Source organism: Lycium barbarum, chromosome 3, assembly GCF_019175385.1.
Source record: "Lycium barbarum isolate Lr01 chromosome 3, ASM1917538v2, whole genome shotgun sequence".
In the NCBI taxonomy this organism is placed as follows: domain Eukaryota; kingdom Viridiplantae; phylum Streptophyta; class Magnoliopsida; order Solanales; family Solanaceae; genus Lycium; species Lycium barbarum.
Window position 1 is genome coordinate 3,410,467 of NC_083339.1, and position 16,401 is coordinate 3,426,867.

A 16,401-nucleotide genomic window follows, 5' to 3' on the forward strand; every position below is an offset into this window, starting at 1 on the left:
AATAGAAAGCCATTGTTAAGAGTCAACTATTACTTGGGGTGAGATAGACGAGTTACATGTTAAGTTCTTAGACAATCTTCAAGGGAGTATTGAATTCCCTTTTGCTTAAAGTTTGAACAAAATTCTTCGTCAATTCAAGCGTTATATTATCACTACGAGACTGAAATTTATGAAACAACTTACAATTATAGAATTCATTCGTCAAACTTGAGATATTTAAATTCTCAATTAATTTTAAATGCATATGTTCCTTAGATTTTAACTCTTTATCAGTATGGTACAACTAGTTTTCGATTTATTACTAATTTATTAGTCTTTTCAATTTTTAATTAATGAGATATGAAAATCAATTGAGAGTAAAATTAATAAGTATATTGTTTTCGTTTATATGTCATATAAAAAGTATAGAAAAGTAATTATTTTTATATTTTTATTTATAATAGCTAAATAAAATTTAAATTTTAAATATCAATATACATATATAACAACAACTTATTATAATAGTGATGAAATTTTCGGAGAAAAGCTTATTACAGAGAGGTTCTGATTGTATTAGAGTTTAAGTCGTGTAGTGTTCTATCAAAAAAGTTAAGAAAAAGAGAAGATGCCACTAGCATTATTGAAAGGCCTATTTCCCACTTTCCCCCCTCTTCTTTTGATTTGACCACCTGTAAAATACACTTAACTTCCATTTAGTTTTCATATCCGTCTGTTTCAATTTATTTGAACTTATTTTTTTAATTTGTATTAAAATAAATGATCTCTTTCCTAATTTAGAAATAAATTTACTTTATGAATGATTTATAGCCACACAAATTTTCAAGACTTATTTTGAACTATAAAATTTTAAAGTCTTTCCTCCTTTTTAAATATCGTACTCAATCAAACGGATTCATATAAATTGAAGCGGAGGGAGTATAAGCTTCCAATCAGTTACGTATACCGTTATATACCCATTCTTCAATAATAATGGCAGTACCTTTCTAATTTCCAATCGGGTCAATAATTTAACCCGGTTAAAAAAAAAAACAAATTATCATATCCCCTTTTGCTCATTCATTTTCCTCTAAATCACATCTCTCTCTATAATAAACCTTAAATCCACCATGAACGAATCTCGAAAACATCAGGTTAATTCTTAATTGCTATCATTATTCGGTTAATTTGATCAAATTGCTTTTTTTTTTTTTGATATTCGAGTTTGAGAATTTAGTTAATTATTTTGTTACGTGCATTAATTCAGGCCAGTAATTCGGGTTTACTAGCTTAAAATTAAGAATATTTTATTATTTTGTCTGCATATATGAGTTATGATCGGTTAATTTGATCAAATTGATTGTTTTTTTTTTTGCATGATTTGAATGAGATTTGAGAATTTGGTTAATTTTATTTATTTTTTGTTTTGTTTAGGTTTCGTTACGAGGCGCAAGTGCGAAGGAGATTTCGAGAGATGTGCTTTTGGAGAAAATATCGCAAGAGAGAGCTTTGAGGAATTTTACTAGGCGAGCTACTGCTTCGGCGCGATTAATTGAGAAGATTTTATTGTTTTGTTTGTTTATGTTAGTTGTGATCAGTATATAACTGCTTTGATTGTGTAGTTTTGAGTTCGTTTGGATAGTAATTCGGGTTTATTAGCTTAAAAATAAGAAGATTTTACTGTTTTTTCTGCGTATATGAGTTATGATCGGTATATACTGCTTGATTGTGTAGTTTGACTTCATTTGTGATTAATGTGTTAATTCCGGTTTGTTAGCTTAAAAATAAGAAGATTTTATTGTTTTGTTTGTGTACATTAGTTATGATCGGTATATACTGCTTGATTCTGTAGTTTGACTTCATTTGCGATAAATGTGTTAATTCAGGTTTATTAGCTTAAAAATAAGAAAATTTTATTGTTTTGTTTGTGTACATTAGTTATGATCGGTACATACTGCTTGATTGGGTAGTTTGACTTCATTTGTGATATTACATTTAGGTGTATATTGTATATGTTAATTCAGGTCAGTAATTCAGGTTTATTAGCCTAAAAATAAGAAGATTTTATTGTTTTGTTTGTGTATATAAGTTATGATCGGTATGCACTGCTTGATTGTGTAAAAATTACTTCATTTGCGGTAATGTGTATTAAATGTTTTATTGTAGTAGACATTTTTCGTGCTTGTAAAGTGGTAACGACATGTTTGAAAACTTGGAGGTGATAGTAATATAATTATGAGCTAAACTTAATTAAGGTCAGGGATTTGGATTTATTAGCGTAAAAATAAGAAGATTTTATTATTTTGTCTGCGTACATGAGTTATGATTGGTATACACTGCTTGCTTGTGTAGAAATGACTTCATTTGCGGTAATGTATATTGAATATGCTACTCCCCCCGTCTCAAATTATCTGTCTGATTTCTAAAAATAGTTATCTCAAATTATTAGTAGTAATTGTTCTTGAAGACGACAAACGCCTCGATTATGGGGTGATGTTATGATTGATCAAATACGAATGAAGGGTAAAATAGTTAAAAACGCTTCTTAATTAATGTTTCTTAAGGGGCGTGTAAAAGAGAATCATGACAGATGATTTGAGACGGAGGGACTCTGTCAGTAGAAATTTTCCGTGCTTGTGAAGTGCTAAGACATGCTTGAAAACTTGCAGTTAGAATTCAGGGACACTAATAGTTAGGATTATCTGCACTGAACGGTGAAGAGGATGTTTTAAATGGCATTCTAATATTGTTACCAGGGATCCACAGATGCCACGGCATTCCAACTTTAAATTTCTAAAGGAAACAATTCAGGAACTTTATGTTGCATCACCATCAAACAGATATATAAAGAATTTAATACCATGATTTCCTGAGCATAACAAATATAATTATAAGCTAGACTTAGTGTCTCTTCATTGTCTCAATAGTTAAATTACTGCATTTTCTTAATACACCTCATGTTTAAGCTTTACTCTCCTTGTATTGATAACAATCAGAGTTATTATGCCCTGATTTTGATGTGTATTTTTTGTTTATCCCTTTTTGTGAAGTTACCTTTGAAAGAAAAGGAAAAGGGAATAGATTCATTTTGATGAGGTCTATATTTTTTCCTAGGTCTATATTTTTTTCCTAACTGGAGGTACATATTCATAACAATCAAATGCAGATAATTGGGGGTTGAGAACTCGGGTAATCCAAGTCACTAATTGGGAGAAGGAGGAAAGGCTTGGTCTTGGTCACTACCCAGTGTAATCCCACAATAGTGGGGTCTGGGGAGGGTAAGATGTACGCAGCCTTACCCCTACCTGGGTAGGGAGGCTGTTTCCGATTGACCCTCGGCAACCCTCCTCCTTTATCCAGGCTTGGGACCGGCAATGTGAGCGAGCTCACACAGGCGGAGTTAGAAGGAGGAAAGGCTTGGTCTTGGTCACTACCCAGTGTAATCCCACAATAGTGGGTCTGGGGAGGGTAAGATGTACGCAGCCTTACCCCTACCTGGGTAGGGAGGCTGTTTCCGATTGACCCTCGGCAACCCTCCTCCTTTATCCGGGCTTGGGACCGGCAATGTGAGCGAGCTCACACAGGCGGAGTTAGAAGGAGGAAAGGCTATTTAATTTTATTTGTTGGCTATCTTTTTGGTTTTAGCATTTGATATATATTTAGCTATTTGGATGAACTTCAAAGTAAAACTAAAGCTTGAATAATATGCTATCACGATGGACTAGAAAGAGCAAGTAGAATACTCGGAATCTGCAATCTCTTTCTAATTGCAAACATGATGAACATTTTTTGGATCTGTTGTGGTTTAAAATTTTATCATCCATTGACATGCATACACATTACAAATTTTTATTTGTTGAGTTCACTTTTGTGTAATACAGCAGAACTAGTGTTGTGCTTTCTTTCATTATGATCCTCCTTTTTTGAAGTTTCCGTTATCAAACAGCATGTTGAAAGCCTTAATTTAAACAATGTTATATATTGAAGGAAGACATTTTATTGATCTCATCTTCAAGTGTGATTACCAACTATGAATGCGGCTGCTTAAAATATGTGCAGAGAGCTTGGCAGCGTTATAATGTTAAAAAATGTATAGCCCTGGAGCTTCAGCAGCAGTGGGAATCATTGATAAATAGTCATCTTGCTCCTCTAAAGAACTCGTCGATATCCAGCCAAGTCCTGAGGCCCTTTCTTTTCTTTACTACATTCTTGTTGGCGCGATCTTCAAGAATTCAACCCAGAGAAAAAGATTGCATCAGGAGTTGCTTTGGAGTTATCCTGGAGAGCATAAACTCAACCAGTATGCTATTCTTATATTTTTCAAGCCTAAGTTTCTGTGCAAATTTTATAGTCATGATTGTCTTACTATAACAATTCTGTTTTGCAAGTCTTGACAAGAAAAGTATCCCATGTTTCGAAATCTCGTTCTACATTTTATTAATTCATTTGAAATATGGTTGTAGAATAACTCTTCTTTGTCAGAGTGATGTCCATATTTCTGAGCTTCTCCAGGCAAGTGCTTTAATCTAGTCCTTTTGTATTATGGAAAAAAGTTATATCCATTTAATTGGTGGATGTTCTGCTATCAAATGATAAACAACCTTATCAAAGACAAAACATCAAATAATAAAGACTGTATCTGATTACTTTGTAATGATGTTGAGCGCCTCTTTATGGATTATGATTCATCAGGATGCTAAATTGTGTGCCATACACACTCTCAATAATTCGATGGCTGCTTATGGGATAATGATCATTTACTAAGAGTTGCTCACTTAAATACTATAAAAAGATGAAAGAAAATAATCGTTTGCCAAATTGAACCTTAAGCACAAATATCAGCTATAAACTACTCCTTGCTACCAATCAAAAAAAAAAAAAAAAAAAAAAAAGAAATCCCCGCCCCTTGCATGATCTGCATTTATCTGTTGCTATTTGTCAGCTAAGTTCATTATGTTACAGCATACATTGATATTCTCTTTCTATTTCTTTCTTTTTTAGATCCCGATGAAAACTTTTGCTCAATGGCTACTGGAACCATGGAAGAGAGAAAAGTTTGGAATTATCAAGCAAAGAAGTTGGTTACCATGTGCTTGTTTATTTTACAAGAATATGATAATTCTTGTCACAAGAGTAACGATGTTTTACTTGCATCGTTAGCAATGCGCTTGGCAGTAATTCTGACCGATGTGAAAGGTTGGAAGTGCATCAGCGATACCAATATACAGGTCGCATTACTGGCAGTTAGGGATTTAGTTCAGTTCCTGGGAAGCATTAAAAGTGGACTATACAATTCTGTAAGGAGGTACATTTGTAAACTTGAAGCTCCTAGTTCCGCTCAGGCGACTTTGTCCTCTCAGACAGATGAACAGTTATTGATAACTGCAAGTGCAATTACTTTAGCACTACGGCCATTTCATGTCGCAAACTTAGTTGCAGATAATAAAAATGTCTTACTAGAAGTGCAGAGTGCTGCCGAGCAATACTGTATTTATTTACTTACAATACCTTGGTTTGGTCAACGGCTACCAGTGGTGTTGATTCCGCCTTTGAAACACAAGTCTGTGTTAACACCTTGCTTGAGAATCCTATTGGTAAGTTTGGCATAGTAAAGTGAATACTGTTTTACTGTTGCAACAAAGTATGAGCGTATATGCTTGTAGTTACATAATTTTAAGGCAATATGCATCTATGGGACGATATTATTGTCAACTTTGGGCTAGAAAAATCTACCAGACAACCACAAGAATAAATCATTACATCCACCTCATTGTAAACATATGGAAACTCTTTTGTCCTAAACAAATTATGCTAAGGGTGAGGGAGTAAGTCTTTCTTTGGCCGTAGAACTTTTTCTTGAATTCAACTGATTATTTTATTTTCGAATTTTGGGGTAGTACTTGACTCCATTTGCAACTTATAGACCTAAACTATGAGGTGTTTGTATTGCCCCCTTGAACTTCCTTTTTTTTTTCCCAACCTGGAACAGGATCTAGTGGGAACAGGGAAGTGATAGTCACACTCTAACCACGTGGATTTTCTAAACACATGGCATGGTCACTGGTCACTACCCAGTGTAATCCCACAATAGTGGGGTCTGGGGAGGGTAAGATGTACGTAGCCTTACCCCTACCTGGGTAGGGAGGCTGTTTCCGATTGACCCTCGGCAACCCTCCTCCTTTATCCGGGCTTGGGACCGGCAATAAAGGAGGAGGGTTGCCGAGCATCTTTTAATAATTAAATAATTTTTTCTTTTTAAACTTGCAGCAATAGACCCTTGTGGTCCGGCCCTTCCCCGGACCCCGCGCATAGCGGGAGCTTAGTGCACCGGGCTGCCCTTATTTATAAACTTGCAGCATTAACTCAAGCAGTTTTTGGAATCCATTTTCTTGGATGCGATTCTATTTCATTTGGGTCAGATCCAACATTCATAAAATAAAATAAAAAAATAAATGAGAGAAGTAAACAAGAAAAAGCAAGATAAGAATACACAGTTGGAAGAAATAGTTGTTTTATATAACCATGTGACATTTGGTTGTTGGAAGAAAAAAGCCAATGCAGCTTCTTTTTCTTTTTTCTTTGCTCTCATGCGCTATACAAGAGTTCAAACCACTCTATTCCACTTGGCACTTCAGGGTGGTAATAGATAGCTAAAAAGGCAGTTCAGTGGGTAATATAAACACTGCATAGTTTAGGTGTGTAAGTTGCAAATGGATCAAACTTTATGATTTTCTTCATTGCTTGTGGTGAGTGATTCATTGGTACTTTCTTTTCACCATGTTCTGCGAGAAGCATTGATTAGTTGGGCCACTGGATGATTTCTAAAAGCTTGGCACTTGTGCTCATAGCCTATCATCTGATGCATACGTGGATCCCCTCTTCAGTAGGTTATACATGCTAGGCATGCTTCGTGCTGTGCTATCCACCCAATAACGGATTCCACTTATGCAGCAGATGTTACTGCTGAAGAAAACATTCTGAATTTGTAAACACATTTCTTGCATGGTACATATATATATATATATATAGATAGATAGACATCGTGTATGTTTGTAAACTTATTTTGGGGGACTATGGGCGAAGTTTGACAATCTATAAGATGCAGTGAACCGTTTCTAGATACAAAGTATGAAAAATAGCCAAAGCATATATAGAGAGTTATCCCTTACTGTCAATTTGGATAATTTGGATGGAAAGGAACCATAGATGTTTTGATAAAGCCTTATCTCGTATTTTGTTCTGCTTAAATGCTTGCACACATCATGTTTTTTGTGGTGTAGTAGAAATGTTGTAAATGATTTTGTTGTTGTACTGAAAGTTATGTGCCTCTTATCTATTTTTGTTACCTTATTTTTAAAGAAAATTTATAGACCCCTTACAGACTTAAAGGAGTAAATCACAAATGATTTTGAACACTCTTAGTAATCCTTGATGCTGTAGTTTGTTAACAAAGTATTATCTTATACGGAAAAGCTGGACATTTTGACTGTAATTTTCCTTAAATTCTGATGCATCTGCATTAACACTTCCCATCTTCATTTTGGTGATCATGTCTATATCAACAATTAGTTTGTACTATATTGGTACCTCCCCAGAGTTGAATTAGCATCCATATTTTCCATTATTTCTAGTGAAGTTATGGTTATTAGAATGCGAAGGGATTGATTAAACTGTGACAGGTGATGGCAGATGTCAAAGGAGCAAATTTTGAAGGATATGTCAGATATGGATCAGATGACAAGCTTTTCTCACAACAGGGTGATGCCACCAGTTGGTTGGGCTCTTGGAAATTTTATATACCTTGCTACTGGCAGTGAAAGCAATACCTTAGATTCTGGAAAGTTAGTGTCTGGTATAGACCGTCAATCCTATGTCCGTGTAGTAATTACGCTGGCGGAGAAATTATTGACTCAGATTGAAAGGGCTGGATGGGTGAAAAAGGAGAACCAAGAAGTTCAAGGCGACGGAAATTCTGTTGTAGCCGAGAAAACTTTTGGATCCTTGCAGATGTCGTATATGGACCTTTTTAAGCCTGTTTGCCTGCAGAAGCATCTTATGGAACTTCTAGTGTTGGAGCAAGATGGTCTTATTCAGAGAGCTGAAAGTCTACCCTCATGCGGAGCAGAATCTTCTGGGAGCTGTGAATTGCTTGATGTTGCTTACTACTATTCATGGATGCTCAGGATATTTTCTAGTTTGAATCCGCTGCTGGGGGCAATGCCAGTTCTCAACATGCTATCTTTTACTCCTGGGTTCCTTTCTAACCTGTGGGGAACCCTCGAAGAATCACTTTTTCCTGGAAAGAATCTTGTTGGTAAGGGCAAATATGTGGAAGAAAGTAAAATTTCTGAGAACAAGATTCTTGAAGTTTCTGAGAGAAAGCAAAAACATTCTTCTAAAGATATAGGCAGCAAATGGGCTAGCGTATTTCAAAAGATAACTGGGAAATCACAAACTGAGTTCAAAAGTCTGGATCGGCTTGATGGAAAATCAAATACAGTGCATATTGACGAGCATTATTCTGATATGTGGGACATTGAACTGCTAAGGCAGGGTCCTGATGGCATATCAAAAGATTTGGCTTGTCTACTACATCTATTTTGCGCTAGTTATTCACACCTGTTGTTAGTTCTTGATGACCAGGAGTTTTATGAGAAACAGGTTGGATTTCTTTTTCACTTCAATATTTCATGCAATATTTGATTTTCCAATATCTTTAGAATGATATTAATAAATCCTGAAAGTAAGAGTTGCGTGAATGTAGGTTCCCTTTACATTGGAGCAGCAGCAGAAAATTGTGTCCGTGCTGAATACATTGGTTTATAACACAATGGCGCACAGTATTGGTCCTGAAAGTAGACCTCTGACAGATTCTGCTATCAAATGTCTTCATTTATTGTATGAAAGGGATTGCAGGCACCAATTTTGCCCTCCTACTTTGTGGCTTTCACCAGGTAGAAATAATCGGCCGCCCATTGCCGTAGCTGCTAGGACTCATGAAGTTTTGTCAGCTACTTCAAACGGTGATGACGCATTAACCTCTCTGAGCATGGGCTCCATCATTACTGTTATCCCACACATTTTCCCATTTGAGGAAAGGTAGTTTTGACATGAAAAATTTACCATAAGCTTTAATAATTCATCATTGATTTACCTTTAAGCTTATTCCGATAGTTTCTAACGTCTAGAGTTTATCCAAATGCTCCTTTCCCGTGCTCGACACTGGCAGATCATGGATTTTGTCCGCAACTCTCTGTGCCTTTCGTCTTTTGTTAGTTCCGGTGAACTAGTTAAGATTCATATCTGTTTGTTCATATTTTTGTTTTAGTCTTCCTCTTCCACCTTAAGATGTATGGTACTCCCGCTGACTGCCGACCCAATATATATGCCGCTGTTTGACTGGGCACGGAGTTTAAGAAAGAAAGAAAGACTTTTGAAACTTCTATGCTAAAACAAGCCTTAACATTTGAACGTCATCATATTGTGCTTACAGTATTTTTTTGAAGCCCCTACTGGGGTGAGGAAGCTAATGACACCAACACCACCAAATTTGATTTGTGACAGTAGTATCTTTCAACGCTGACTGTTATTGCCTTTAACACCTTGGAAGTATAAAGTTTCTATCATGAATCAAGGTAGTTTACTCATTGAGTCTTTTTGGTTAGGTTTTTTATTGTCTGAACCTTTGTCTAAGATATAAATACATTAGCCTCCTTTTTGTGTTGCCAATAAGGAACTTTATGGACTTATAGTCTGTCTTTTAAACAGTTTAATGGCATAAATACATATGTAACATGGTTGTGTGTTTTTTCCGATTATTTTCATAATAACTAGGAGTTGTACTTGCGGAAAAGGGTCAAATATACCCCTGTACTATTAGAAATGGTTTAAATATACCCCCTCATTATACTTTGGGTCTAGATATACCCCTTTCGTTATACCTTCGGTCCAAATATGCTCCTCCCCTTAACTTTGGCACTGATTTACCCTTATTTTTAGTGGAATGACATGTGTCAGCTCAGAAATAAAAAGACCCGCCCCAATGCTTTTATCCACTACCTGACTCAATTTCATTACAAAGCAAAGGAATTCATGTGTCAGTGAAATGGTTTAAAAAATGTACGTAGTAAACTAACAATATATTTTTTATAAGAGTTGACATTAAAATTAGTGCTAGAACCAGAATAGTAATGACTTAACTGGCAGTTAGCACTTAGCAAATCCAAATTAAGTTTTATTTTTTATTTTTTATTTTTTTATTTTTATATTTTGGAGATTTGATTATTGGCGCCTGAAATTCCTGGAAGGTAAAAGTTAAAAACTCTCTATTCCTTAACCAGAAGTTACAATTAAAAATTGATTATCACTAGTAATTTTAGTAATTTCCCTCGTGAATTCCTTTGCTATAACAAGGGGTATATTTGGCCCTTTTCTGTTGTGCTTATATGTTGGTCCACTGTATATGATGATGTTGCATGTTGTGGCTCAAACCGCGGAGGTTAGTCTCATAGGTCCAATGTAATAATGAAAAGAGTAATTTTCAGTTGATTTCTAGAGAAAGAGATGTTGCTATGTCAACTTACATGAATTCATATGAGTAGTTCTTGCACCAGAGTTATCATTTTTGAATTACGCATGCAACTGTTTCTCACAATTTAGATGAAAGGGTGCCAGTTGTTTTCTTCTGGTCTAGCAGTAATCTAAATCATTTCTGGTCCTTGGCAGGGTTGAAATGTTCAGAGAATTCATCAACATGGACAAAGTATCAAGAAAAATGGCCGGTGAAGTTGTTGGACCTGGTCCACGTAATGTTGAGATAGTAATTCGTCGTGGTCATATTGTTGAAGATGGATTTCAGCAACTAAATAACTTAGGATCAAGGTTAAAGTCCAGTATCCACGTCTCTTTCGTGAATGAGTCTGGTCTTCCAGAGGCTGGCCTGGACTACGGTGGGTTGTCCAAGGAATTCTTGACAGAAATAGCCAAAGCAGCCTTCTCACCTGAGTGAGTTGCCTGTGCTTAAGTAGTTATCCAGTTAGCCATCTCATATTTTGCTCTCTGAAATGACTGAAGGTCTTTGTAATTGGTTCTATTTTGTAAGGTACGGGCTCTTCACACAGACCCTGACCTCAGACAGACATCTAATTCCTAATACAGCTGCAAGATTTTTGGACAATGGATTTCAGATGATTGAGTTTCTAGGGAGAATTGTTGGCAAAGCGCTCTATGAGGGAATATTGCTAGATTATTCCTTTTCACATGTTTTTGTGCAAAAGCTGTTGGGCCGCTATAGCTTTCTTGATGAATTATCTACACTTGATCCTGAGCTATACAGGAATCTGATGTATGTTAAGGTAAAAGCTTCTAATCTCTTATAAGATCGTTACCAATCAAAGAAGTGTTCTGTTATAAGATTGTAAAGGCTCCAATACTATATGAAAAAATAAGGATAGAAATGTATTAGTATGGAATATAGACGCGCCTATTTGTAAGTATACTATTGATAATTTTCTAATGAGGACAGTAATAAAGTTGCAATCTAACATAATTAACTAATGAACAACCCCAAACCTCTAAAAATAATTTTAATGGAATTATGCATAAGACATATATTTTGTTTCGGTTTATGCAGCACTATGATGGTGATGTCAAGGACCTCGCATTGGATTTTACAGTTACTGAAGAATCATTAGGAAAACACATTGTTATTGAGCTTAAACCTGGTGGCAAGGATACCTCTGTAACAAAAGAGAACATGTTGCAATATGTTCATGCAATGGCAGATTTTAAACTAAATCGGCAGGTACCGATACTTGTGCTCCTACATTGAGATGCCCATTTTGCTGGTATTAGTGACTTATTGTTTCCAGCACTCAATTGCAGATACTTGCTTTCTCAAATGCATTTTATAGAGGATTGACAGACCTTATCTCTCCTTCCTGGTTAAAGTTGTTTAATGCAAGTGAATTTAATCAGGTAATTCCCTTTGTGCATATCTTAGCAGAACTTTGTGTACAATTTTCTTGCCCTATTGTACAATGGAGGTGGATGCCTCTGTAGTTCGACTTGTGCTTTATTACAGATGCATATATTCTTGCAAGTGTATGTAGTCGCTATGTGTGTGTGGGCGAGAGAGAGAGAGAGAGAGAGAGAGAGAGAGAGAGAGAGAAGGCTTGCTTATTGGTTTGTTTGCATACGTATGCGCTTACTCTGTCATCCTACCATCAATCCATAGAATGTTAGTGTATTCCTCATGGGGTATGAGATTCGACCATCAACTGATCTCTCCTTGTTCTTTCCATGCTAGGTTTTGACTTCCTTGTCTCTTTGCTTATTCAAAACAAGGATTCGCTTGTAAATGCATTGCAGAATGTGTTGGCAACACCTCTGCAATTTTTCTTTTTTCTCTTTGCTCTATCTTATCTGGTTGAATGGTTCTCCACATTTCTCTAAAATTAAGGAAGTTAAATGTGACATGCCATACAGACAATAAATGAAAGGCTTAAAGATACTACAAATAGTGCATATGCTTTAATTTGGTGTGATAATAAGTTGAAAGCCACATGAGTCACAAAGGCTTTCCTTTGCTGGACTGTATGCTTCCGTTTCAGCTAATCCAAAGTATTTATCCAGTTGCTTTCAGGGGGAAACCATGATATTGACATTGATGATTTAAGGAAAAATACACGCTATACTGGAGGTTACACAGAAGGGAGTCGGACAGTTAAACTCTTTTGGGAGGTATACATGAATTTTCTATGTTAAGAAACTGCAAATGTGATATCCACCATTGTCTACTTAACCGTCGCAAACAAACATCTCTCAACATTAAGGAACTTGGTCTAAGCAGAGATTTGTTATTGTTTTGTGTTAGCTGGCCATATGTATGTTGTCGCTAGTGTTAAAGTGGGAGAATGAACCTATGAAGAAAATTAAGCATTTGTAACTAATTGTTCTTGTGGTTTAGGCATTTGCGAATTTTGAACCAAAAGAACGGTGTTTGCTGCTTAAGTTTGTGACAAGTTGTTCGCGAGCTCCTTTGCTTGGATTCAAACATCTGCAGCCAACCTTCACCATTCACAAGGTATGCACTTTCTCCACCCAAAAGAGTAGAATTGTTTTGCTTACCAGTGCTTAATAGTAATGAAATTTCGTAAATATAGGTTTCGTGTGATTTGCCACTATTTTCGACATTCGGCGGACAGGATGTTGATCGGCTTCCTTCAGCTTCTACTTGCTACAACACCCTCAAGGTACAGTCTTAAATTATAATACGTTAAGTTTGAGGCATTGGATGCACCAACTCGTATTTTGTCAAATGAAAAATCAAGCTAGCTTGAACAACAGGACCTCTTTGACTTGAACATATTGCAATAATCTCTGCATTTTCCTTCTGCCTTTGACAGCTTCCAACATACAAACGCCAGAGCACTTTGAGAGCAAAGCTTCTATATGCTATCAATTCCAATGCTGGTTTCGAACTTTCATAGTTATTGTGCAGGTAAAGTGGTTTTCTCTTTGTTGTATAACACAAAAGCTAGCAGAAGATCACCCCCTCCCCCCACCGCCAAAAGAAAGATGGAAATTCCAGAAGATTAAATTTCTTTGCCTTTTTTTTTTTTTTTTTTTTTTTTTTGTGGCTGTAATTCAGTACTTAATAACTTACTTTAATCAAGTAGAATATTTAGTGATGAATAGAGCTCATCTTATGGGATGACTCAAAAGACTTAATTAAAACTGTTCTTTCAGTTGACTTTCATGTCACAGTATATCTTGGTCACTACCCAGTGTAATCCCACAATAGTGGGGTCTGGGGAGGGTAAGATGTCACAGTATATCTAATACCCAAGAACATATTCCCAAGCTGGGAAGGCTGTCAGATGTGTTGTACTTCGCTGTAACTGCTTTCATATGAGATAAACTTTAGCTTGTATGAACCAAGACTGACTTCAAGTTCGAAAGTAATAAACATTATCATGAAAGGGTGAACTACAAAGTAGACCACTTTGAGGCTTTAAGAGATGAGGTCAAAACCCTGTTCCAACAGACTTTGAGCTAACTTCTCATTTGCCGATTCTGAGGGATGAAATCCATCCCAGAAGACGTAGTTTGTAGCATTGGAGCATGTTCCTATGGACCTGGCATTACAAAGGAATGATGTTTCTAGTGTGCCAGTCCCGCAGCAAGCCTTCCTTGATTCAAAAAATCCTGGGAAAGGAATATTATCAGCGAAAATGTGATCCAGAAGGGGGACATTCCTAATTCACCTTTTTGATTTTAGAATACAATAGCATAAACCCATTTTAGAAATTTAAATTGCTTCCTAGTGTCAAGTGTCAAGAAATGAGAGACGTCTTCTTGTGTTCTTTTTGTTGACAATAAAATTTTGTACATGTTTATGCTTTGGAAAACTTTTGAAGGTTAAGCGAGTTTGAGAAGAAGGAAGGAAAAGGAGAAGGGAGAAATAGTTTCAGCATGTTACCACTTTCTGCAGGTTTTGTGATCAGATCAAAGAGAGGCTGATAGATGTCAAAGACTACGAGCTTGAGGCCGGAAAGCTTGTTCTTTAAATTTTGAGATGTCCTGTTGAGCTTATTGTTGAAGGAGATTGCGTCTTGGTTCAGTCTTGCAATACATTGGTTCCTTCCTCTACCGAACAAAGTAATGGCAGCTGGCAAACAACCAGTTGGTGGCAGAGTTGTGACCCCAATCCTCCTTGCTCCCAGATCATAGAGGTTCTGTCCATAGATTGTTTTTGATATTAACATGTGGAATTTGTGTATAATTGAACAATTTGCATACAATATTTCTTAGTTTGTGATTTATAATTACAGCTTGATCTGATTTCTTGATGTTCTCAGTATCAGGAGTAAATATTGTGATAATATCCAGCTTATTTTTCAGGATAAGTCTACCTGGTGCTCAAGTGTATGTCATCCTTGTACAGCCTGTAACAATCCAAGTTTCTGTAATTTGATAAGTGCTTGTTATGATTCATGCATGGGCTAGCTTGCTCCCATTTGTCAAATGAGAGTTGGAACTTAAAATTTATTTTCCAGGGCTCTTACTATTTATACCGAAGTACTACGTAGTAAATTGACATTATAATAGGTTGGTCCTAGTTGCATTTTCATTTGATAATGCTCTTATGAGCAAGGTTTATGCCTAGTAATTCTGTGCAGGTTGCCCGTATTTCTGAATTAGTTTATGGAAATAGTTGAAGCGCTAACAATTAGTACACAGGAGGAAACCGGACCTGAACAAATGAAGAGTAAGACTGCATGAGGATATCTGAGAATTCATCAGGTGAGTAGCGTCTGTTGAGTAGTGGATTTATATAATAGTTTTGAATGAAGTCACTGCTTCCTGCACTTACAAGATGTATTCCTCCTGAGAAAATGTTAGTAGCCTGGGTCCTCCCTACCAGATTCACTACTTTCCTTTGCCACAACCTGTAATATTTTAGTTGATGTGACAACGTTAGAGCACGCTGCAAAAACCATGACATTTCCAAGTTAGTCATCTTCAAAAAAATCGACAGATTTCTATTCTCAGACATATTTGAGTACTTACAAACAGTCGAGCAGTCACATTATAATAACCAGAAGCAGCAGAGGCAAAGTTAACACCAGTGAGAATTCTTTGCCCTCTTGCTTCTCGACTCAGGTAAGCTGGCGGGTATGAAGTGAACCCAAGATATTCAGCTGCGGAGAAAACATGCACGTGTGAGAAACAACAGAGGACATTTTCTTTTCGTGGTGGTTTTTTGGTTGTGGGGGGGGGGGGGGGGGGGGGTTGATTAGACGATTATTGAGATGTTTTAGGCATTACCAGTGAAGTCTGTGGCCAGCTTTCCATTGCAGAACCGTCCGGTGGGTCTGTGGGTAACAAAATCTCTTCCATAAGGTGGAAAGTTTGCCTTGATGAGAGTGCTTAAGTTGTTATTATTTCCCACATCAACTACAGAGTCACCAAAGATGCACAATGCTGGAACCAAAGGGTCTCCATTAGATACAGAGAACACAATGGCAAGAAGAAAACCACCTAAGAGACACCTCAAGAAACCCATCGTTCTCATCTCCTATAGTGAATATCTTATTTTATTTCTTTTTGTTGTTAATTTGTTGGGATGAGAATTTGAGGACACTCCAATATAAGGTTGAAGTGAAATGACTTTTGGATAAAAAGTTGCTCATTTCCAGGTGAAGAGGCATGTTTTGCACTTCCTAAAGCTAGTGGTAAAGTGAGATTGTTGGGGCCAAAGTATATGTTTAGGTAAATGCTTTTTTTTTCCTCTTTCAGTTTTGTCTATTTCTGTGAGTTTATTTAGGAGTTATGGCCAAGTGTATTAATAACAGTTCAACATAATTTGCAAATTTAATTGGCGTGAAGGGCTAAATTGTTCCTCACGTGACCTGTTTCCTC

The 16,401-nt window shown here is 36.4% G+C and overlaps 2 protein-coding genes across 5 annotated transcripts; one reads left to right on the plus strand and one right to left on the minus strand.

The window, feature by feature from the left end:
• The first annotated feature begins 938 nt into the window (after positions 1-938).
• Positions 939-14,973, plus strand: LOC132629938 (E3 ubiquitin-protein ligase UPL7-like). 4 transcript variants are annotated; one of them, XR_009578449.1, is made up of 16 exons: positions 941-1,130; positions 1,411-1,530; positions 4,033-4,276; positions 4,978-5,570; positions 7,666-8,637; positions 8,741-9,075; positions 10,702-10,980; positions 11,078-11,330; positions 11,609-11,779; positions 11,860-11,952; positions 12,610-12,717; positions 12,944-13,060; positions 13,140-13,229; positions 13,383-13,477; positions 14,397-14,711; positions 14,881-14,973. XR_009578449.1 is itself a non-coding variant. In XM_060345368.1 (15 exons), the coding sequence occupies exons 1-14, from the start codon at positions 1,107-1,109 to the stop codon at positions 13,464-13,466; spliced, it is 3,483 nt and encodes a 1,160-aa protein (XP_060201351.1). In that variant the 5' UTR covers positions 940-1,106; the 3' UTR covers positions 13,467-13,477; positions 14,471-14,973. The 4 variants fall into 4 exon arrangements, 2 of the variants coding, with proteins under 2 accessions (XP_060201351.1, XP_060201350.1); XM_060345368.1 differs by having other exon boundaries at positions 940-1,130; positions 14,471-14,973; XM_060345367.1 differs by having other exon boundaries at positions 14,397-14,973.
• On the minus strand, positions 13,925-16,080 carry LOC132629939 (GDSL esterase/lipase At5g03820-like). Its single transcript, XM_060345370.1, has 5 exons — positions 15,808-16,080; positions 15,550-15,680; positions 15,233-15,466; positions 14,459-14,714; positions 13,925-14,184 (listed from the first exon to the last, which is right to left on the minus strand). The coding sequence occupies exons 1-5, from the start codon at positions 16,052-16,054 to the stop codon at positions 13,991-13,993; spliced, it is 1,062 nt and encodes a 353-aa protein (XP_060201353.1). The 5' UTR covers positions 16,055-16,080; the 3' UTR covers positions 13,925-13,990.
• Between the last annotated feature and the right edge of the window lie 321 nt (positions 16,081-16,401).